Genomic DNA, 25,826 nt, shown 5'->3' with positions numbered 1-25,826 from the left:
TCTGATCTATATCTCTATATCTCATCCATGTCTGATCTATATCTGATCTATATCTAATCTATATCTAATCTACATCTAATCTACATCTAATCTATATCTAATCTACATCTGATCTACATCTGATCTATATCTGATCTATATCTGATCTATGTCTGATCTATGTCTGATCTATGTTGATCTATGTCTGATCTATATCTCTATATCTGATCTATATCTCTATATGTCATCTATGTCTGATCTATATCTAATCTATATCTAATCTACATCTGATCTATATCTCTGAATCTGATCTATGTCGGATCTATATCTGATCTATATCTAATCTACATCTGATCTATATCTCTATATCTGATCTATATCTCATCTATGTCTGATCTATATCTGATCAATATATGATCTATATCTGATCTATATCTCAATATCTGATCTATATCTGATCTATATCTTTATATCTGAAACATCTGATCTATATCGGATCTATATCTCTATATCTGATCTATATCTCTATATCTGATCTATATCTCTATACCTGAACTATATCTGATCTATATCTCTATATCTGGAGAACGGATCTGAACACATCTAACATCCTCTAACTCTCACAGTGCAACACCGATATGAGGACTAATGGTGTATAAAAAGCCCTTTAAAAACTAGCGAGAAGTACCTGAATAAAATATTATATTTTGCTAATTCTCATTAACACAGAAAGGCAGTCTGCTAAGTTTAACTAATGCAAGTGATTTAAACCCACAGCCCCAGAGATGTTTGCTATAATATTAGCCTAGCGTGCTAATTAGCACCAAAGCTAATCAGAGGCACATTATGGGGATGAAGTCCCAAGGCCTAATTTTTGTTTTCATTTTGATGCCTGGTTTTCATTGTGTGTGTGTGTGTGTGTCTTGCAGGTGGTTTGTATTTAATGTTTGCTAATTAGACATGCAAATTGAGCTAAGCTGTTTTGTGCTTTTCCCATATCGTCACTAAAACACACTAAATATTTTTCCACCGTTTCTAATTTGTAGTGAGGATTTCACAAAGCCTCACGTGGAGAAGATTCTATTGTATAGAAGGAGTGACAGAAGATAGAAGCCGTTACTTTTACAGAAACCTTTCGAAAAGGCAGAACAAATCGTGTTAATTCTCTCTCTCTCTCTCTCTCTCTCTCTCTCTCTCTCTCTCTCTCTCTCTCTCTCTCTCTCTCTCTCTCTCTCTCTCTCTCTCTCTCTCTCTCTCTCTCTCTCTCTCTCTCTCTCTCTCTCTCTCTCTCTCTCTCTCTCTCTCTCTCTCTCTCTCTCTCTCTCTCTCTCTCTCTCTAAATTCAAAGGCTTTATTGGCGTGGGAAACATATGTTTACATTGCCTAAGCAATTGAAACAGCGTTTAAACAAAAGTGAAATAAAGCGATTTTTTTTTCTTTTTACAGTAAACACTACACTCACAAAAGTGAGGAATAGAGCCATTTCAAATATCACATTCTGTACTCGCTCTCTGTCTGTCTCTGTGTGTGTTATGGAACTGACTCTACCTGATCCGGTGTTTGTTGACGTCGTCCACGGTGAATGAGGAGTACTCTGTCATCTCCTGGTGCTCTAAGTCTGACCCTGTCCTGCTCAGGATGCCGTACATAGGAACTGACACCAGCTGAATACGTATCTTCTCATCTGGAGAGGTGTCACTCTGCACAATACGATCACATATTTCATGATACAGTACCGGTCAAAAGTTTTTACATCATCTGCTCATTCAAGGGTTTTTCTTTATTTTTATTATTTCCTACATTGTAGAATAATAGTGAAGACATCAAATCTTTTTTTTTCCCAAAGCTGTCATCAAGGCAGCTGGATATTTGAAAAATCAGTGTTGATAAATGTTGATTTATGTAACACTTTTTTAGTTACTACATGATTCCATATGTGTTATTTCAAAGGTTTGATGTCTTCACTATTATTCTACAATGTAGAAATAGTTTAAAAAAAAAGAAAAAAAACATTGAATGAGTAGGTGTTCTAAAACTTTTGACCGGTAGTGTACATTATAATTATGAAACATATAATATAATGTATGCTGATTATTATGTGAAGCTGTGGTTGAACATACAGTATCTACAGCACTTAAACACAGAAACCAGAGCCACTAGAATACAGAGGGTTCAATAAGTCAGGACCATAATGGAAGGAGCTGAACCACGTTAAAAAACTCTGGACATCATATTATGATGAGGCTGAACATGAACACACAGCAGGAGTACCATTCAGAGGGGGTCCCACACTGTGTGTGTACTAACCTTGTAGACCAGGTGTGTGTACTAACCTTGTAGACCAGGTGTGTGTACTAACCTTGTAGACCAGGTGTGTGTACTAACCTTGGAGACCAGGTGTGTGTACTAACCTTGGAGACCAGGTGTGTGTACTACCCGTATAGCCCAGGTGTGTACTAACCGTATAACCCAGGTGTGTGTATTAACCATATAACCCCGGTGTGTGTACTAACCATATAGCCCAGGTGTGTGTACTAACCTTGTAGACTAGGTGTGTGTACTAACCTTGTAGCCCAGGTGTTTACTAACCGTATAACCCAGGTGTGTGTACTAACCTTGTAGACCAGGTGTGTGTACTAACCTTGTAGACCAGGTGTGTGTACTAACCTTGTAGACCAGGTGTGTGTACTAACCTTGTAGACCAGGTGTGTGTACTAACCTTGTAGACCAGGTGTGTGTACTAACCTTGTAGCCCAGGTGTTTACTAACCGTATAACCCAGGTGTGTGTACTAACCGTATAACCCAGGTGTGTGTACTAACCATATAACCCAGGTGTGTGTACTAACCGTATAACCCAGGTGTGTACTAACCATATAACCCCGGTATGTACTAACCATATAGCCCAGGTGAGTGTACTAACCATATAACCCAGGTATGTACTAACCATATAGCCCAGGTGAGTGTACTAACCGTATAACCCAGGTGTGTGTACTAACCATATAACCCAGGTGTGTGTCCACGCGCTCTCACCACTGGTGTCCCCCAAGGCTCTGTTCTAGGCCCTCTCCTATTCTCGCTATACACCAAGTCACTTGGCTCTGTCATAACCTCATATGGTCTCTCCTATCATTGCTATGCAGACGACACACAATTAATCTTCTCCTTTCCCCCTTCTGATGACCAGGTGGCGAATCGCATCTCTGCATGTCTGGCAGACATATCAGTGTGGATGACGGATCACCACCTCAAGCTGAACCTCGGCAAGACGGAGCTGCTCTTCCTCCCGGGGAAGGACTGCCCGTTCCATGATCTCGCCATCACGGTTGACAACTCTATTGTGTCCTCCTCCCAGAGCGCTAAGAACCTTGGAGTGATCCTGGACAACACCCTGTCGTTCTCAACTAACATCAAGGCGGTGGCCCGTTCCTGTAGGTTCATGCTCTACAACATCCGCAGAGTACGACCCTGCCTCACACAGGAAGCGGCGCAGGTCCTAATCCAGGCACTTGTCATCTCCCGTCTGGATTACTGCAACTCGCTGTTGGCTGGGCTCCCTGCCTGTGCCATTAAACCCCTACAACTCATCCAGAACGCCGCAGCCCGTCTGGTGTTCAACCTCCCCAAGTTCTCTCACGTCAGCCCGCTCCTCCGCTCTCTCCACTGGCTTCCAGTTGAAGCTCGCATCCGCTACAAGACCATGGTGCTTGCCTACGGAGCTGTGAGGGGAACGGCACCTCAGTACCTTCAGGCTCTGATCAGGCCCTACACCCAAACAAGGGCACTGCGTTCATCCACCTCTGGCCTGCTCGCCTCCCTACCACTGAGGAAGTACAGTTCCCGCTCAGCCCAGTCAAAACTGTTCGCTGCTCTGGCACCCCAATGGTGGAACAAACTCCCTCACGACGCCAGGACAGCGGAGTCAATCACCACCTTCCGGAGACACCTGAAACCCCACCTCTTCAAGGAATACCTAGGATAGGATAAAGCAATCCTTCTGCCCCCACCCCCCCCCCCCCCCCCCCCTTAAAAGATCTTGATGCACTATTGTAAAGTGGCTGTTCCACTGGATGTCATAAGGTGAATGCATCAATTTGTAAGTCGCTCTGGATAAGAGCGTCTGCTAAATGACGTAAATGTAAATGTAACGTAAATGTACTAACCATATAACCCAGGTGTGTGTACTAACCGTATAACTCAGGTGTGTGTACTAACCGTATAACCCAGGTGTGTGTACTAACCGTATAACCCAGGTGTGGGTACTAACCGTATAGCCCAGGTGTGTACTAATTGTATAACTCAGGTGTGTGTACCTACCATATAGCCCAGGTGTGTGTACTGACCATATAGACCAGGTGTGTGTACTAACTGTATAACCCAGGTGTGTACTAACCATATAACCCAGGTGTGTTTACTAACCGTATAACCCAGGTGTGGGTACTAACCATATAACCCAGGTGTGTACTAACCATACAACCCAGGTGTGTTTACTAACCGTATAACCCAGGTGTGGGTACTAACCATATAACCCAGGTGTGTACTAACCATATAACCCAGGTGTGTTTACTAACCGTATAACCCAGGTGTGGGTACTAACCATATAACCCAGGTGTGTACTAACCATATAACCCAGGTGTGTACTAACCATATAACCCAGGTGTGTTTACTAACCGTATAACCCAGGTGTGGGTACTAACCATATAACCCAGGTGTGTACTAACCATATAACCCAGGTGTGTTTACTAACCGTATAACCCAGGTGTGGGTACTAACCGTATAACCCAGGTGTGTGTACTAACCGTATAACCCAGGTGTGTGTACTAACCGTATAACCCAGGTGTGTGTACTAACCGTATAACCCAGTTGTGTTTACTAACCGTATAACCCAGGTGTGTGTACTAACCATATAACCCAGGTGTGTGTACTAACTGTATAACCCAGGTGTGTGTACTAACCGTATAACCCAGGTGTGTTTACTAACCGTATAACCCAGGTGTGTGTACTAACCGTATAGCCCAGGTGTGTTTACTAACCGTATAACCCAGGTGTGTTTACTAACCATATAACCCAGGTGTGTGTACTAACTGTATAACCCAGGTGTGTGTACTAACCGTATAACCCAGGTGTGTACTAACCATATAACCCAGGTGTGTACTAACCGTATAACCCAGGTGTCTACTAACCATATAACCCAGGTGTGTACTAACTGTATAACTCAGATGTGTTTACTAACCGTATAACCCAGGTGTGTTTACTAACCATATAACCCAGGTGTGTACTAACCGTATAACCCAGGTGTGTTTACTAACCGTATAACTCAGGTGTGTGTACTAACCATATAGCCCAGGTGTGTTTACTAACCGTATAACCCAGGTGTGTTTACTAACCATATAACCCAGGTGTGTACTAACCGTATAACCCAGGTGTGTTTACTAACCGTATAACTCAGGTGTGTGTACTAACCATATAGCCCAGGTGTGTGTACTAACCATATAACCCAGGTGTGTTTACTAACCGTATAACTCAGGTGTGTGTACTAACCATATAGCCCAGGTGTGTGTACTAACCGTATAACCCAGGTGTGTGTACTAACCGTATAACCCAGGTGTGTGTACTAACCGTATAACTCAGGTGTGTTTACTAACCGTATAACTCAGGTGTGTTTACTAACCGTATAACCCAGGTGTGTGTACTAACCGTATAACCCAGGTGTGTTTACTAACCGTATAACTCAGGTGTGTGTACTAACCGTATAACCCAGGTGTGTTTACTAACCGTATAACCCAGGTGTGTGTACTAACCATATAACCCAGGTGTGTGTACTAACCGTATAACCCAGATGTGTTTACTAACCATATAACCCAGGTGTGTGTACTAACCATATAACCCAGGTGTGTTTACTAACCGTATAACCCAGGTGTGTTTACTAACCATATAACCCAGGTGTGTTTACTAACCGTATAACTCAGGTGTGTGTACTAACCGTATAACCCAGGTGTGTTTACTAACCGTATAACCCAGGTGTGTTTACTAACCGTATAACTCAGGTGTGTGTACTAACCGTATAACCCAGGTGTGTTTACTAACCGTATAACCCAGGTGTGTTTACTAACCGTATAACTCAGGTGTGTGTACTAACCATATAGCCCAGGTGTGTGTACTAACCGTATAACCCAGGTGTGTTTACTAACCGTATAACCCAGGTGTGTTTACTAACCGTATAACCCAGGTGTGTTTACTAACCGTATAACCCAGGTGTGTTTACTAACCATATAACTCAGGTGTGTGTACTAACCATATAACCCAGGTGTGTTTACTAACCGTATAACCCAGGTGTGTTTACTAACCGTGTAACCCAGGTGTGTTTACTAACCGTATAACCCAGGTGTGTTTACTAACCGTATAACCCAGGTGTGTTTACTAACCGTTTAACCCAGGTGTGTGTTCTAACCGTATAACCCAGGTGTTTACTAACCGTATAACCCGGGTGTGTGTACTAACCATATAACCCAGGTGTGTTTACTAACCGTATAACCCAGGTGTGTGTACTAACCGTATAACCCAGGTGTGTGTACTAACCGTATAACCCAGGTGTGTTTACTAACCGTATAACCCAGGTGTGTGTACTAACCGTATAACCCAGGTGTGTGTACTAACCGTATAACCCAGGTGTGTTTACTAACCGTATAACCCAGGTGTGTGTACTAACCGTATAACCCAGGTGTTTACTAACCATATAACCCAGGTGTGTACTAACCGTATAACCCAGGTGTGTGTACTAACCGTATAACCCAGGTGTGTTTACTAACCGTATAACCCAGGTGTGTGTTCTAACCGTATAACCCAGGTGTTTACTAACCGTATAACCCAGGTGTGTGTACTAACCGTATAACCCAGGTGTGTTTACTAACCGTATAACCCAGGTGTGTGTACTAACCGTATAACCCAGGTGTGTGTACTAACCGTATAACCCAGGTGTGTTTACTAACCGTATAACCCAGGTGTGTGTACTAACCGTATAACCCAGGTGTGTGTACTAACCGTATAACCCAGGTGTGTTTACTAACCGTATAACCCAGGTGTGTTTACTAACCGTATAACCCAGGTGTGTGTACTAACCGTATAACCCAGGTGTGTGTACTAACCGTATAACCCAGGTGTGTGCGTCTGATGACACTAGTACTTTTTTCAGGAACCTCCATGGACAGCAGGGCCTCTGGGTCTCTCCTGGGTCCGTCGCCCCCGACGGCCAACACAACCACCTGTACCACCGCCGTCGTCATGGAGAAGCCGTCGGTAACGGTGAAGGTGATGGCGTCCTCGTCGGTGGAGAGGCCAGAGTGTTCATACTGCAAAACGTTACGGGTCACGTCACTGAAGGAGAACGTGTCACCTGTAAGGGACAAGGGAGTTGAAAATAACGTTAAATAAATACAAATGTTATGTTATTCTTACAGGTCTAACTATCTACTGTTACTGGTCTAACTACCTACTGTAACTGGTCTAACTACCTACTGTAACTGGTCTAACTACCTACTGTAACTGGTCTAACTACCTACTGTAACTGGTCTAACTATCTACTGTTACTGGTCTAGCTACCTACTGTTACTGGTCTAGCTACCTACTGTTACTGGTCTAACTACCTACTGTAACTGGTCTAACTATCTACTGTTACTGGTCTAGCTACCTACTGTTACTGGTCTAGCTACCTACTGTTACTGGTCTAACTACCTACTGTTACTGGTCTAGCTACCTACTGTTACTGGTCTAACTACCTACTGTTACTGGTCTAATTACCTACTGTTACTGGTCTAGCTACCTAATGTTACTGGTCTAACTACCTACTGTTACTGGTCTACCTACCTACTGTTACTGGTCTAACTACCTACTGTTACTGGTCTACTGTTACTGGTCTAACTACCTACTGTTACTGGTCTACTGTTACTGGTCTAACTACCTACTGTTACTGGTCTAGCTACCTACTGTTACTGGTCTAACTACCTACTGTTACTGGTCTAGCTACCTACTGTTACTGGTCTAGCTACCTACTGTTACTGGTCTAACTACCTACTGTTACTGGTCTACCTACCTACTGTTACTGGTCTAACTACCTACTGTTACTGGTCTAACTACCTACTGTTACTGGTCTAACTACCTACTGTTACTGGTCTACTGTTACTGGTCTAACTACCTACTGTTACAGGTCTAACTACCTACTGTTACAGGTCTAACTACCTACTGTTACTGGTCTAACTACCTACTGTTACTGGTCTACTGTTACTGGTCTAACTACCTACTGTAACTGGTCTAACTACCTACTGTTACTGGTCTACCTACCTACTGTTACTGGTCTAACTACCTACTGTTACTGGTCTAGCTACCTACTGTTACTGGTCTAGCTACCTACTGTTACTGGTCTAACTACCTACTGTTACTGGTCTAGCTACCTACTGTTACTGGTCTAACTACCTACTGTTACTGGTCTAATTACCTACTGTTACTGGTCTAGCTACCTACTGTTACTGGTCTAACTACCTACTGTTACTGGTCTACCTACCTACTGTTACTGGTCTAACTACCTACTGTTACTGGTCTACTGTTACTGGTCTAACTACCTACTGTTACTGGTCTACTGTTACTGGTCTAACTACCTACTGTTACTGGTCTAGCTACCTACTGTTACTGGTCTAACTACCTACTGTTACTGGTATAGCTACCTACTGTTACTGGTCTAGCTACCTACTGTTACTGGTCTAACTACCTACTGTTACTGGTCTACCTACCTAATGTTACTGGTCTAACTACCTACTGTTACTGGTCTAACTACCTACTGTTACTGGTCTAACTACCTACTGTTACTGGTCTACTGTTACTGGTCTAACTACCTACTGTTACAGGTCTAACTACCTACTGTTACTGGTCTAACTACCTACTGTTACTGGTCTAACTACCTACTGTTACTGGTCTACTGTTACTGGTCTAACTACCTACTGTAACTGGTCTAACTACCTACTGTTACTGGTCTACCTACCTACTGTTACTGGTCTAGCTACCTACTGTTACTGGTCTAACTACCTACTGTTACTGGTCTACTGTCACTGGTCTAGCTACCTACTGTTACTGGTCTAACTACCTACTGTTACTGGTCTAACTACCTACTGTTACTGGTCTAGCTACCTACTGTTACTGGTCTAACTACCTACTGTTACTGGTCTAGCTACCTACTGTTACTGGTCTAGCTACCTACTGTTACTGGTCTAACTACCTACTGTTACTGGTCTACCGTTACTGGTCTAACTACCTACTGTTACTGGTCTAACTACCTACTGTTACTGGTCTAACTACCTACTGTTACTGGTCTACTGTTACTGGTCTAACTACCTACTGTTACTGGTCTAACTACCTACTGTTACTGGTCTAGCTACCTACTGTTACTGGTCTAACTACCTACTGTTACTGGTCTAGCTACCTACTGTTACTGGTCTAACTACCTACTGTTACTGGTCTAACTATCTACTGTTACTGGTCTAACTACCTACTGTTACTGGTCTAACTACCTACTGTTACTGGTCTAGCTACCTACTGTTACTGGTCTAGCTACCTACTGTTACTGGTCTAACTACCTACTGTCACTGGTCTAGCTACCTACTGTTACTGGTCTAGGTACCTACTGTTACTGGTCTAACTACCTACTGTTACTGGTCTAACTATCTACTGTTACTGGTCTACTGTTACTGGTCTAATGACCTACTGTTACTGGTCTAGCTACGTACTGTTACTGGTCTAGCTACCTACTGTTACTGGTCTAGCTACCTACTGTTACTGGTCTAACTACTTACTGTTACTGGTCTAACTACCTACTGTTACTGGTCTACTGTTACTGGTCTAACTACCTACTGTTACTGGTCTACTGTTATTGGTCTAACTACCTACTGTTACTGGTCTAACTACCTACTGTTACTGGTCTAGCTACCTACAGTTACTGGTCTAGCTACCTACTGTTACTGGTCTAACGACCTACTGTTACTGGTCTAACTATCTACTGTTACTGGTCTAGCTACCTACTGTTACTGGTCTACTGTTACTGGTCTAACTATCTACTGTTACTGGTCTAACTATCTACTGTTACTGGTCTAACTACCTACTGTTACTGGTCTAGCTACCTACTGTTACTGGTCTAACTACCTACTGTTACTGGTCTACCTACCTACTGTTACTGGTCTAACTACCTACTGTTACTGGTCTACTGTTACTGGTCTAACTACCTACTGTTACTGGTCTACTGTTACTGGTCTAACTACCTACTGTTACTGGTCTACTGTTACTGGTCTAACTACCTACTGTTACTGGTCTAGCTACCTACTGTTACTGGTCTAGCTACCTACTGTTACTGGTCTAACTACCTACTGTTACTGGTCTAGCTACCTACTGTTACTGGTCTAACTACCTACTGTTACTGGTCTAACTACCTACTGTTACTGGTCTAACTACCTACTGTTACTGGTCTAACTACCTACTGTTACTGGTCTAACTACCTACTGTTACTGGTCTACTGTTACTGGTCTAACTACCTACTGTTACAGGTCTAACTACCTACTGTTACTGGTCTAACTACCTACTGTTACTGGTCTAACTACCTACTGTTACTGGTCTACTGTTAATGGTCTAACTACCTACTGTAACTGGTCTAACTACCTACTGTTACTGGTCTACCTACCTACTGTTACTGGTCTAGCTACCTACTATTACTGGTCTAACTACCTACTGTTACTGGTCTAGCTACCTACTGTTACTGGTCTAGCTACCTACTGTTACTGGTCTAACTACCTACTGTTACTGGTCTACCGTTACTGGTCTAACTATCTACTGTTACTGGTATACTGTTACTGGTCTAACTACCTACTGTTACTGGTCTACTGTTACTGGTATAACTACCTACTGTTACTGGTCTACTGTTACTGGTCTAACTACCTACTGTTACTGGTCTAACTACCTACTGTTACTGGTCTAGCTACCTACTGTTACTGGTCTAGCTACATACTGTTACTGGTCTAACGACCTACTGTTACTGGTCTAACTATCTACTGTTACTGGTCTAGCTACCTACTGTTACTGGTCTAACTACCTACTGTTACTGGTCTAGCTACCTACTGTTACTGGTCTAACTACCTACTGTTACTGGTCTAACTACCTACTGTTACTGGTCTAGCTACCTACTGTTACTGGTCTAGCTACCTACTGTTACTGGTCTAGCTACCTACTGTTACTGGCCTAACTATCTACTGTTACTGGTCAAGCTACCTACTGTTACTGGTCTAGCTACCTACTGTTACTGGTCTAACTACCTACTGTTACTGGTCTAACTACCTACTGTTACTGGTCTACTGTTACTGGTCTAAATACCTACTGTTACTGGTCTACTGTTACTGGTCTAACTACCTACTGTTACTGGTCTACTGTTACTGGTCTAACTACCTACTGTTACTGGTCTAGCTACCTAGTGTTACTGGTCTAGCTACCTACTGTTACTGGTCTAGCTACCTACTGTTACTGGTCTAGCTACCTACTGTTACTGGTCTAGCCACCTACTGTTACTGGTCTAACTACCTACTGTTACTGGTCTACCGTTACTGGTCTAACTACCTACTGTTACTGGTCTAACTACCTACTGTTACTGGTCTAACTACCTACTGTTACTGGTCTACTGTTACTGGTCTAACTACCTACTGTTACTGGTCTAACTACCTACTGTTACTGGTCTAGCTACCTACTGTTACTGGTCTAACTACCTACTGTTACTGGTCTAACTACCTACTGTTACTGGTCTAACTATCTACTGTTACTGGTCTAACTACCTACTGTTACTGGTCTAACTACCTACTGTTACTGGTCTAGCTACCTACTGTTACTGGTCTAGCTACCTACTGTTACTGGTCTAACTACCTACTGTCACTGGTCTAGCTACCTACTGTTACTGGTCTAGGTACCTACTGTTACTGGTCTAACTACCTACTGTTACTGGTCTAACTATCTACTGTTACTGGTCTACTGTTACTGGTCTAATGACCTACTGTTACTGGTCTAGCTACGTACTGTTACTGGTCTAGCTACCTACTGTTACTGGTCTAGCTACCTACTGTTACTGGTCTAACTACTTACTGTTACTGGTCTAACTACCTACTGTTACTGGTCTACTGTTACTGGTCTCACTACCTACTGTTACTGGTCTACTGTTACTGGTCTAACTACCTACTGTTACTGGTCTAACTACCTACTGTTACTGGTCTAGCTACCTACAGTTACTGGTCTAGCTACCTACTGTTACTGGTCTAACGACCTACTGTTACTGGTCTAACTATCTACTGTTACTGGTCTAGCTACCTACTGTTACTGGTCTACTGTTACTGGTCTAACTATCTACTGTTACTGGTCTAACTATCTACTGTTACTGGTCTAACTACCTACTGTTACTGGTCTAGCTACCTACTGTTACTGGTCTAACTACCTACTGTTACTGGTCTACCTACCTACTGTTACTGGTCTAACTACCTACTGTTACTGGTCTACTGTTACTGGTCTAACTACCTACTGTTACTGGTCTACTGTTACTGGTCTAACTACCTACTGTTACTGGTCTACTGTTACTGGTCTAACTACCTACTGTTACTGGTCTAGCTACCTACTGTTACTGGTCTAACTACCTACTGTTACTGGTCTAGCTACCTACTGTTACTGGTCTAGCTACCTACTGTTACTGGTCTAACTACCTACTGTTACTGGTCTAACTACCTACTGTTACTGGTCTAACTACCTACTGTTACTGGTCTAACTACCTACTGTTACTGGTCTAACTACCTACTGTTACTGGTCTACTGTTACTGGTCTAACTACCTACTGTTACAGGTCTAACTACCTACTGTTACTGGTCTAACTACCTACTGTTACTGGTCTAACTACCTACTGTTACTGGTCTACTGTTAATGGTCTAACTACCTACTGTAACTGGTCTAACTACCTACTGTTACTGGTCTACCTACCTACTGTTACTGGTCTAGCTACCTACTATTACTGGTCTAACTACCTACTGTTACTGGTCTAGCTACCTACTGTTACTGGTCTAGCTACCTACTGTTACTGGTCTAACTACCTACTGTTACTGGTCTACCGTTACTGGTCTAACAATCTACTGTTACTGGTATACTGTTACTGGTCTAACTACCTACTGTTACTGGTCTACTGTTACTGGTATAACTACCTACTGTTACTGGTCTACTGTTACTGGTCTAACTACCTACTGTTACTGGTCTAACTACCTACTGTTACTGGTCTAGCTACCTACTGTTACTGGTCTAGCTACATACTGTTACTGGTCTAACGACCTACTGTTACTGGTCTAACTATCTACTGTTACTGGTCTAGCTACCTACTGTTACTGGTCTAACTACCTACTGTTACTGGTCTAGCTACCTACTGTTACTGGTCTAACTACCTACTGTTACTGGTCTAACTACCTACTGTTACTGGTCTAGCTACCTACTGTTACTGGTCTAGCTACCTACTGTTACTGGTCTAGCTACCTACTGTTACTGGCCTAACTATCTACTGTTACTGGTCAAGCTACCTACTGTTACTGGTCTAGCTACCTACTGTTACTGGTCTAACTACCTACTGTTACTGGTCTAACTACCTACTGTTACTGGTCTACTGTTACTGGTCTAAATACCTACTGTTACTGGTCTACTGTTACTGGTCTAACTACCTACTGTTACTGGTCTACTGTTACTGGTCTAACTACCTACTGTTACTGGTCTAGCTACCTAGTGTTACTGGTCTAGCTACCTACTGTTACTGGTCTAGCTACCTACTGTTACTGGTCTAGCTACCTACTGTTACTGGTCTAGCCACCTACTGTTACTGGTCTAACTACCTACTGTTACTGGTCTACCGTTACTGGTCTAACTACCTACTGTTACTGGTCTAACTACCTACTGTTACTGGTCTAACTACCTACTGTTACTGGTCTACTGTTACTGGTCTAACTACCTACTGTTACTGGTCTAACTACCTACTGTTACTGGTCTAGCTACCTACTGTTACTGGTCTAACTACCTACTGTTACTGGTCTAGCTACCTACTGTTACTGGTCTAACTACCTACTGTTACTGGTCTAACTATCTACTGTTACTGGTCTAACTACCTACTGTTACTGGTCTAACTACCTACTGTTACTGGTCTAGCTACCTACTGTTACTGGTCTAGCTACCTACTGTTACTGGTCTAACTACCTACTGTCACTGGTCTAGCTACCTACTGTTACTGGTCTAGGTACCTACTGTTACTGGTCTAACTACCTACTGTTACTGGTCTAACTATCTACTGTTACTGGTCTACTGTTACTGGTCTAATGACCTACTGTTACTGGTCTAGCTACGTACTGTTACTGGTCTAGCTACCTACTGTTACTGGTCTAGCTACCTACTGTTACTGGTCTAACTACTTACTGTTACTGGTCTAACTACCTACTGTTACTGGTCTACTGTTACTGGTCTAACTACCTACTGTTACTGGTCTAACTACCTACTGTTACTGGTCTAGCTACCTACAGTTACTGGTCTAGCTACCTACTGTTACTGGTCTAACGACCTACTGTTACTGGTCTAACTATCTACTGTTACTGGTCTAGCTACCTACTGTTACTGGTCTACTGTTACTGGTCTAACTATCTACTGTTACTGGTCTAACTATCTACTGTTACTGGTCTAACTACCTACTGTTACTGGTCTAGCTACCTACTGTTACTGGTCTAACTACCTACTGTTACTGGTCTACCTACCTACTGTTACTGGTCTAACTACCTACTGTTACTGGTCTACTGTTACTGGTCTAACTACCTACTGTTACTGGTCTACTGTTACTGGTCTAACTACCTACTGTTACTGGTCTACTGTTACTGGTCTAACTACCTACTGTTACTGGTCTAGCTACCTACTGTTACTGGTCTAACTACCTACTGTTACTGGTCTAGCTACCTACTGTTACTGGTCTAGCTACCTACTGTTACTGGTCTAACTACCTACTGTTACTGGTCTAACTACCTACTGTTACTGGTCTAACTACCTACTGTTACTGGTCTAACTACCTACTGTTACTGGTCTAACTACCTACTGTTACTGGTCTACTGTTACTGGTCTAACTACCTACTGTTACAGGTCTAACTACCTACTGTTACTGGTCTAACTACCTACTGTTACTGGTCTAACTACCTACTGTTACTGGTCTACTGTTAATGGTCTAACTACCTACTGTAACTGGTCTAACTACCTACTGTTACTGGTCTACCTACCTACTGTTACTGGTCTAGCTACCTACTATTACTGGTCTAACTACCTACTGTTACTGGTCTAGCTACCTACTGTTACTGGTCTAGCTACCTACTGTTACTGGTCTAACTACCTACTGTTACTGGTCTACCGTTACTGGTCTAACAATCTACTGTTACTGGTATACTGTTACTGGTCTAACTACCTACTGTTACTGGTCTACTGTTACTGGTATAACTACCTACTGTTACTGGTCTACTGTTACTGGTCTAACTACCTACTGTTACTGGTCTAACTACCTACTGTTACTGGTCTAGCTACCTACTGTTACTGGTCTAGCTACATACTGTTACTGGTCTAACGACCTACTGTTACTGGTCTAACTATCTACTGTTACTGGTCTAGCTACCTACTGTTACTGGTCTAACTACCTACTGTTACTGGTCTAGCTACCTACTGTTACTGGTCTAACTACCTACTGTTACTGGTCTAACTACCTACTGTTACTGGTCTAGCTACCTACTGTTACTGGTCTAGCTACCTACTGTTACTGGTCTAGCTACCTACTGTTACTGGCCTAACTATCTACTGTTACTGGTCAAGCTACCTACTGTTACTGGTCTAGCTACCTACTGTTACTGGTCTAACTACCTACTGTTACTGGTCTAACTACCTACTGTTACTGGTCTACTGTTACTGGTCTAAATACCTACTGTTACTGGTCTACTGTTACTGGTCTAACTACCTACTGTTACTGGTCTACTGTTACTGGTCTAACTACCTACTGTTACTGGTCTAGCTACCTAGTGTTACTGGTCTAGCTACCTACTGTTACTGGTCTAGCTACCTACTGTTACTGGTCTAGCTACCTACTGTTACTGGTCTAGCCACCTACTGTTACTGGTCTAACTACCTACTGTTACTGGTCTACTGTTACTGGTCTAACTACCTACTGTTACTGGTCTAGCTACCTACTGTTACTGGTCTAATTGCCTACTGTTACTGGTCTAGCTACCTACTGTTACTGGTCTAATTACCTACTGTTACTGGTCTAATTACCTACTGTTACTGGTCTAGCTACCTACTGTTACTGGTCTAGCTACCTACTGTTACTGGTCTAACTACCTACTGTTACTGGTCTAACTACCTACTGTTACTGGTCTAGCTACCTACTGTTACTGGTCTAGCTACCTACTGTTACTGGTCTAGCTACCTACTGTTACTGGTCTAGCTACCTACTGTTACTGGTCTAACTACCTACTGTTACTGGTCTAACTACCTACTGTTACTGGTCTAACTATCTACTGTTACTGGTCTAGCTACCTACTGTTACTGGTCTAACTACCTACTGTTACTGGTCTAACTACCTACTGTTACTGGTCTAGCTACCTACTGTTACTGGTCTAACTACCTACTGTTACTGGTCTAGCTACCTACTGTTACTGGTCTAACTACCTACTGTTACTGGTCTACTGTTACTGGTCTAGCTACCTACTGTTACTGGTCTAACTACCTACTGTTACTGGTCTAACTACCTACTGTTACTGGTCTAACTACCTACTGTTACTGGTCTAACTACCTACTGTTACTGGTCTACTGTTACTGGTCTAAATACTTACTGTTACTGGTCTAGCTACCTACTGTTACTGGTCTATCTACCTACTGTTACTGGTCTAGCTACCTACTGTTACTGGTCTAGCTACCTACTGTTACTGGTCTAGCTACCTACTGTTACTGGTCTAACTACCTACTGTTACTGGTCTACTGTTACTGGTCTAACTACCTACTGTTACTGGTCTAGCTACCTACTGTTACTGGTCTAGCTACCTACTGTTACTGGTCTAGCTACCTACTGTTACTGGTCTAGCTACCTACTGTTACTGGTCTAACTACCTACTGTTACTGGTCTACTGTTACTTGTCTAACTACCTACTGTTACTGGTCTAACTATCTACTGTTACTGGTCTAACTACCTACTGTTACTGGTCTAGCTACCTACTGTTACTGGTCTACTGTTACTGGTCTAACTACCTACTGTTACAGGTCTAACTACCTACTGTTACTGGTCTAACTACCTACTGTTACTGGTCTAACTACCTACTGTTACTGGTCTACTGTTACTGGTCTAACTACCTACTGTAACTGGTCTAACTACCTACTGTTACTGGTCTACCTACCTACTGTTACTGGTCTAGCTACCTACTGTTACTGGTCTAACTACCTACTGTTACTGGTCTAGCTACCTACTGTTACTGGTCTAGCTACCTACTGTTACTGGTCTAACTACCTAATGTTACTGGTCTACCGTTACTGGTCTAACTATCTACTGTTACTGGTATACTGTTACTGGTCTAACTACCTACTGTTACTGGTCTACTGTTACTGGTCTAACTACCTACTGTTACTGGTCTACTGTTACTGGTCTAACTACCTACTGTTACTGGTCTAACTACCTACTGTTACTGGTCTAGCTACCTACTGTTACTGGTCTAGCTACCTACTGTTACTGGTCTAACGACCTACTGTTACTGGTCTAACTATCTACTGTTACTGGTCTAGCTACCTACTGTTACTGGTCTAACTACCTACTGTTACTGGTCTAGCTACCTACTGTTACTGGTCTAACTACCTACTGTTACTGGTCTAACTACCTACTGTTACTGGTCTAACTATCTACTGTTACTGGTCTAGCTACCTACTGTTACTGGTCTACTGTTACTGGTCTACTGTTACTGGTCTAACTATCTACTGTTACTGGTCTAACTATCTACTGTTACTGGTCTAACTACCTACTGTTACTGGTCTAACTACCTACTGTTACTGGTCTAACTACCTACTGTTACTGGTCTAGCTACCTACTGTTACTGGTCTAGCTACCTACTGTTACTGGTCTAGCTACCTACTGTTACTGGCCTAACTATCTACTGTTACTGGTCTAGCTACCTACTGTTACTGGTCTAGCTACCTACTGTTACTGGTCTAACTACCTACTGTTACTGGTCTAACTACCTACTGTTACTGGTCTACTGTTACTGGTCTAACTACCTACTGTTACTGGTCTACTGTTACTGGTCTAACTACCTACTGTTACTGGTCTACTGTTACTGGTCTAACTACCTACTGTTACTGGTCTAGCTACCTAGTGTTACTGGTCTAGCTACCTACTGTTACTGGTCTAGCTACCTACTGTTACTGGTCTAGCTACCTACTGTTACTGGTCTAGCTACCTACTGTTACTGGTCTAACTACCTACTGTTACTGGTCTACTGTTACTGGTCTAACTACCTACTGTTACTGGTCTAGCTACCTACTGTTACTGGTCTAATTGCCTACTGTTACTGGTCTAGCTACCCACTGTTACTGGTCTAGCTACCTACTGTTACTGGTCTAGCTACCTACTGTTACTGGTCTAACTACCTACTGTTACTGGTCTAACTACCTACTGTTACTGGTCTAACTATCTACTGTTACTGGTCTAGCTACCTACTGTTACTGGTCTACTGTTACTGGTCTAACTATCTACTGTTACTGGTCTAACTATCTACTGTTACTGGTCTAACTACCTACTGTTACTGGTCTAACTACCTACTGTTACTGGTCTAGCTACCTACTGTTACTGGTCTAACTACCTACTGTTACTGGTCTACCTACCTACTGTTACTGGTCTAACTACCTACTGTTACTGGTCTACTGTTACTGGTCTAACTACCTACTGTTACTGGTCTACTGTTACTGGTCTAACTACCTACTGTTACTGGTCTACTGTTACTGGTCTAACTACCTACTGTTACTGGTCTAGCTACCTACTGTTACTGGTCTAACTACCTACTGTTACTGGTCTAGCTACCTACTGTTACTGGTCTAGCTACCTACTGTTACTGGTCTAACTACCTACTGTTACTGGTCTAACTACCTACTGTTACTGGTCTAACTACCTACTGTTACTGGTCTAACTACCTACTGTTACTGGTCTAACTACCTACTGTTACTGGTCTACTGTTACTGGTCTAACTACCTACTGTTACAGGTCTAACTACCTACTGTTACTGGTCTAACTACCTACTGTTACTGGTCTAACTACCTACTGTTACTGGTCTACTGTTAATGGTCTAACTACCTACTGTAACTGGTCTAACTACCTACTGTTACTGGTCTACCTACCTACTGTTACTGGTCTACCTACCTACTGTTACTGGTCTAACTACCTACTGTTACTGGTCTAGCTACCTACTGTTACTGGTCTAGCTACCTACTGTTACTGGTCTAACTACCTACTGTTACTGGTCTACCGTTACTGGTCTAACTATCTACTGTTACTGGTATACTGTTACTGGTCTAACTACCTACTGTTACTGGTCTACTGTTACTGGTCTAACTACCTACTGTTACTGGTCTACTGTTACTGGTCTAACTACCTACTGTTACTGGTCTAACTACCTACTGTTACTGGTCTAGCTACCTACTGTTACTGGTCTAGCTACCTACTGTTACTGGTCTAACGACCTACTGTTACTGGTCTAACTATCTACTGTTACTGGTCTAGCTACCTACTGTTACTGGTCTAACTACCTACTGTTACTGGTCTAGCTACCTAATGTTACTGGTCTAACTACCTACTGTTACTGGTCTAACTACCTACTGTTACTGGTCTAGCTACCTACTGTTACTGGTCTAGCTACCTACTGTTACTGGTCTAGCTACCTACTGTTACTGGCCTAACTATCTACTGTTACTGGTCTAGCTACCTACTGTTACTGGTCTAGCTACCTACTGTTACTGGTCTAACTACCTACTGTTACTGGTCTAACTACCTACTGTTACTGGTCTACTGTTACTGGTCTAACTACCTACTGTTACTGGTCTACTGTTACTGGTCTAACTACCTACTGTTACTGGTCTACTGTTACTGGTCTAACTACCTACTGTTACTGGTCTAGCTACCTAGTGTTACTGGTCTAGCTACCTACTGTTACTGGTCTAGCTACCTACTGTTACTGGTCTAGCTACCTACTGTTACTGGTCTAGCTACCTACTGTTACTGGTCTAACTACCTACTGTTACTGGTCTACTGTTACTGGTCTAACTATCTACTGTTACTGGTCTAACTACCTACTGTTACTGGTCTAACTACCTACTGTTACTGGTCTAGCTACCTACTGTTACTGGTCTAGCTACCTACTGTTACTGGTCTAGCTACCTACTGTTACTGGTCTAGCTACCTACTGTTACTGGTCTAACTACCTACTGTTACTGGTCTAACTACCTACTGTTACTGGTCTAACTATCTACTGTTACTGGTCTAGCTACCTACTGTTACTGGTCTAACTACCTACTGTTACTGGTCTAACTACCTACTGTTACTGGTCTAGCTACCTACTGTTACTGGTCTAACTACCTACTGTTACTGGTCTAGCTACCTACTGTTACTGGTCTAACTACCTACTGTTACTGGTCTACTGTTACTGGTCTAGCTACCTACTGTTACTGGTCTAACTACCTACTGTTACTGGTCTAACTACCTACTGTTACTGGTCTAACTACCTACTGTTACTGGTCTAACTACCTACTGTTACTGGTCTACTGTTACTGGTCTAAATACCTACTGTTACTGGTCTAGCTACCTACTGTTACTGGTCTATCTACCTACTGTTACTGGTCTAGCTACCTACTGTTACTGGTCTAGCTACCTACTGTTACTGGTCTAGCTACCTACTGTTACTGGTCTAACTACCTACTGTTACTGGTCTACTGTTACTGGTCTAACTACCTACTGTTACTGGTCTAGCTACCTACTGTTACTGGTCTAGCTACCTACTGTTACTGGTCTAGCTACCTACTGTTACTGGTCTAGCTACCTACTGTTACTGGTCTAACTACCTACTGTTACTGGTCTACTGTTACTTGTCTAACTACCTACTGTTACTGGTCTAACTATCTACTGTTACTGGTCTAACTACCTACTGTTACTGGTCTAGCTACCTACTGTTACTGGTCTACTGTTACTGGTCTAACTACCTACTGTTACAGGTCTAACTACCTACTGTTACTGGTCTAACTACCTACTGTTACTGGTCTAACTACCTACTGTTACTGGTCTACTGTTACTGGTCTAACTACCTACTGTAACTGGTCTAACTACCTACTGTTACTGGTCTACCTACCTACTGTTACTGGTCTAGCTACCTACTGTTACTGGTCTAACTACCTACTGTTACTGGTCTAGCTACCTACGGTTACTGGTCTAGCTACCTACTGTTACTGGTCTAACTACCTACTGTTACTGGTCTACCGTTACTAGTCTAACTATCTACTGTTACTGGTATACTGTTACTGGTCTAACTACCTACTGTTACTGGTCTACTGTTACTGGTCTAACTACCTACTGTTACTGGTCTACTGTTACTGGTCTAACTACCTACTGTTACTGGTCTAACTACCTACTGTTACTGGTCTAGCTACCTACTGTTACTGGTCTAGCTACCTACTGTTACTGGTCTAACGACCTACTGTTACTGGTCTAACTATCTACTGTTACTGGTCTAGCTACCTACTGTTACTGGTCTAACTACCTACTGTTACTGGTCTAGCTACCTACTGTTACTGGTCTAACTACCTACTGTTACTGGTCTAACTACCTACTGTTACTGGTCTAACTATCTACTGTTACTGGTCTAGCTACCTACTGTTACTGGTCTACTGTTACTGGTCTACTGTTACTGGTCTAACTATCTACTGTTACTGGTCTAACTATCTACTGTTACTGGTCTAACTACCTACTGTTACTGGTCTAACTACCTACTGTTACTGGTCTAACTACCTACTGTTACTGGTCTAGCTACCTACTGTTACTGGTCTAGCTACCTACTGTTACTGGTCTAGCTACCTACTGTTACTGGCCTAACTATCTACTGTTACTGGTCTTGCTACCTACTGTTACTGGTCTAGCTACCTACTGTTACTGGTCTAACTACCTACTGTTACTGGTCTAACTACCTACTGTTACTGGTCTACTGTTACTGGTCTAACTACCTACTGTTACTGGTCTACTGTTACTGGTCTAACTACCTACTGTTACTGGTCTACTGTTACTGGTCTAACTACCTACTGTTACTGGTCTAGCTACCTAGTGTTACTGGTCTAGCTACCTACTGTTACTGGTCTAGCTACCTACTGCTACTGGTCTAGCTACCTACTGTTACTGGTCTAGCTACCTACTGTTACTGGTCTAACTACCTACTGTTACTGGTCTACTGTTACTGGTCTAACTACCTACTGTTACTGGTCTAGCTACCTACTGTTACTGGTCTAATTGCCTACTGTTACTGGTCTAGCTACCTACTGTTACTGGTCTAGCTACCTACTGTTACTGGTCTAGCTACCTACTGTTACTGGTCTAACTACCTACTGTTACTGGTCTAACTACCTACTGTTACTGGTCTAACTATCTACTGTTACTGGTCTAGCTACCTACTGTTACTGGTCTACTGTTACTGGTCTAACTATCTACTGTTACTGGTCTAACTATCTACTGTTACTGGTCTAACTACCTACTGTTACTGGTCTAACTACCTACTGTTACTGGTCTAGCTACCTACTGTTACTGGTCTAACTACCTACTGTTACTGGTCTACCTACCTACTGTTACTGGTCTAACTACCTACTGTTACTGGTCTACTGTTACTGGTCTAACTACCTACTGTTACTGGTCTACTGTTACTGGTCTAACTACCTACTGTTACTGGTCTACTGTTACTGGTCTAACTACCTACTGTTACTGGTCTAGCTACCTACTGTTACTGGTCTAACTACCTACTGTTACTGGTCTAGCTACCTACTGTTACTGGTCTAGCTACCTACTGTTACTGGTCTAACTACCTACTGTTACTGGTCTAACTACCTACTGTTACTGGTCTAACTACCTACTGTTACTGGTCTAACTACCTACTGTTACTGGTCTAACTACCTACTGTTACTGGTCTACTGTTACTGGTCTAACTACCTACTGTTACAGGTCTAACTACCTACTGTTACTGGTCTAACTACCTACTGTTACTGGTCTAACTACCTACTGTTACTGGTCTACTGTTAATGGTCTAACTACCTACTGTAACTGGTCTAACTACCTACTGTTACTGGTCTACCTACCTACTGTTACTGGTCTAGCTACCTACTGTTACTGGTCTAACTACCTACTGTTACTGGTCTAGCTACCTACTGTTACTGGTCTAGCTACCTACTGTTACTGGTCTAACTACCTACTGTTACTGGTCTACCGTTACTGGTTTAACTATCTACTGTTACTGGTATACTGTTACTGGTCTAACTACCTACTGTTACTGGTCTACTGTTACTGGTCTAACTACCTACTGTTACTGGTCTACTGTTACTGGTCTAACTACCTACTGTTACTGGTCTAACTACCTACTGTTACTGGTCTAGCTACCTACTGTTACTGGTCTAGCTACCTACTGTTACTGGTCTAACGACCTACTGTTACTGGTCTAACTATCTACTGTTACTGGTCTAGCTACCTACTGTTACTGGTCTAACTACCTACTGTTAATGGTCTAGCTACCTACTGTTACTGGTCTAACTACCTACTGTTACTGCTCTAACTACCTACTGTTACTGGTCTAGCTACCTACTGTTACTGGTCTAGCTACCTACTGTTACTGGTCTAGCTACCTACTGTTACTGGCCTAACTATCTACTGTTACTGGTCTAGCTACCTACTGTTACTGGTCTAGCTACCTACTGTTACTGGTCTAACTACCTACTGTTACTGGTCTAACTACCTACTGTTACTGGTCTACTGTTACTGGTCTAACTACCTACTGTTACTGGTCTACTGTTACTGGTCTAACTACCTACTGTTACTGGTCTACTGTTACTGGTCTAACTACCTACTGTTACTGGTCTAGCTACCTAGTGTTACTGGTCTAGCTACCTACTGTTACTGGTCTAGCTACCTACTGTTACTGGTCTAGCTACCTACTGTTACTGGTCTAGCTACCTACTGTTACTGGTCTAACTACCTACTGTTACTGGTCTACTGTTACTGGTCTAACTATCTACTGTTACTGGTCTAGCTACCTACTGTTACTGGTCTAATTGCCTACTGTTACTGGTCTAGCTACCTACTGTTACTGGTCTAATTATCTACTGTTACTGGTCTAATTACCTACTGTTACTGGTCTAGCTACCTACTGTTACTGGTCTAGCTACCTACTGTTACTGGTCTAACTACCTACTGTTACTGGTCTAACTACCTACTGTTACTGGTCTAGCTACCTACTGTTACTGGTCTAGCTACCTACTGTTACTGGTCTAGCTACCTACTGTTACTGGTCTAGCTACCTACTGTTACTGGTCTAACTACCTACTGTTACTGGTCTAACTACCTACTGTTACTGGTCTAACTATCTACTGTTACTGGTCTAGCTACCTACTGTTACTGGTCTAACTACCTACTGTTACTGGTCTAACTACCTACTGTTACTGGTCTAGCTACCTACTGTTACTGGTCTAACTACCTACTGTTACTGGTCTAACTACCTACTGTTACTGGTCTAACTATCTACTGTTACTGGTCTAGCTACCTACTGTTACTGGTCTAACTACCTACTGTTACTGGTCTAACTACCTACTGTTACTGGTCTAGCTACCTACTGTTACTGGTCTAACTACCTACTGTTACTGGTCTAGCTACCTACTGTTACTGGTCTAACTACCTACTGTTACTGGTCTACTGTTACTGGTCTAGCTACCTACTGTTACTGGTCTAACTACCTACTGTTACTGGTCTAACTACCTACTGTTACTGGTCTAACTACCTACTGTTACTGGTCTAACTACCTACTGTTACTGGTCTACTGTTACTGGTCTAAATACCTACTGTTACTGGTCTAGCTACCTACTGTTACTGGTCTATCTACCTACTGTTACTGGTCTAGCTACCTACTGTTACTGGTCTAGCTACCTACTGTTACTGGTCTAGCTACCTACTGTTACTGGTCTAACTACCTACTGTTACTGGTCTACTGTTACTGGTCTAACTACCTACTGTTACTGGTCTAGCTACCTACTGTTACTGGTCTAGCTACCTACTGTTACTGGTCTAGCTACCTACGGTTACTGGTCTAGCTACCTACTGTTACTGGTCTAACTACCTACTGTTACTGGTCTACCGTTACTGGTCTAACTATCTACTGTTACTGGTATACTGTTACTGGTCTAACTACCTACTGTTACTGGTCTACTGTTACTGGTCTAACTACCTACTGTTACTGGTCTACTGTTACTGGTCTAACTACCTACTGTTACTGGTCTAACTACCTACTGTTACTGGTCTAGCTACCTACTGTTACTGGTCTAGCTACCTACTGTTACTGGTCTAACGACCTACTGTTACTGGTCTAACTATCTACTGTTACTGGTCTAGCTACCTACTGTTACTGGTCTAACTACCTACTGTTACTGGTCTAGCTACCTACTGTTACTGGTCTAACTACCTACTGTTACTGGTCTAA

At 42.6% G+C, this 25,826-nt stretch overlaps 1 protein-coding gene across 1 annotated transcript in view; it reads right to left on the bottom strand.

Moving 5' to 3' along the window:
• LOC129825787 (extracellular matrix organizing protein FRAS1-like) overlaps positions 1 to 25,826 on the bottom strand; it is a gene marked incomplete at its 5' end in the record, with an annotated part of 119,269 nt that overhangs the window by 62,188 nt on the left and 31,255 nt on the right. The window contains 2 exons of the mRNA XM_055885929.1: positions 1,530 to 1,679; positions 7,123 to 7,370. Coding sequence (XP_055741904.1) covers positions 1,530 to 1,679; positions 7,123 to 7,370 — 398 coding nt within the window. The remainder of the gene's footprint in view (positions 1 to 1,529; positions 1,680 to 7,122; positions 7,371 to 25,826) is intronic.

The sequence above is a fragment of the Salvelinus fontinalis genome, chromosome 28 (genome assembly GCF_029448725.1).
Source record: "Salvelinus fontinalis isolate EN_2023a chromosome 28, ASM2944872v1, whole genome shotgun sequence".
NCBI classification, from domain to species: domain Eukaryota; kingdom Metazoa; phylum Chordata; class Actinopteri; order Salmoniformes; family Salmonidae; genus Salvelinus; species Salvelinus fontinalis.
Note: the sequence above shows the minus strand (reverse complement) of the source record. Positions and strands in the feature narration are given on the sequence as shown.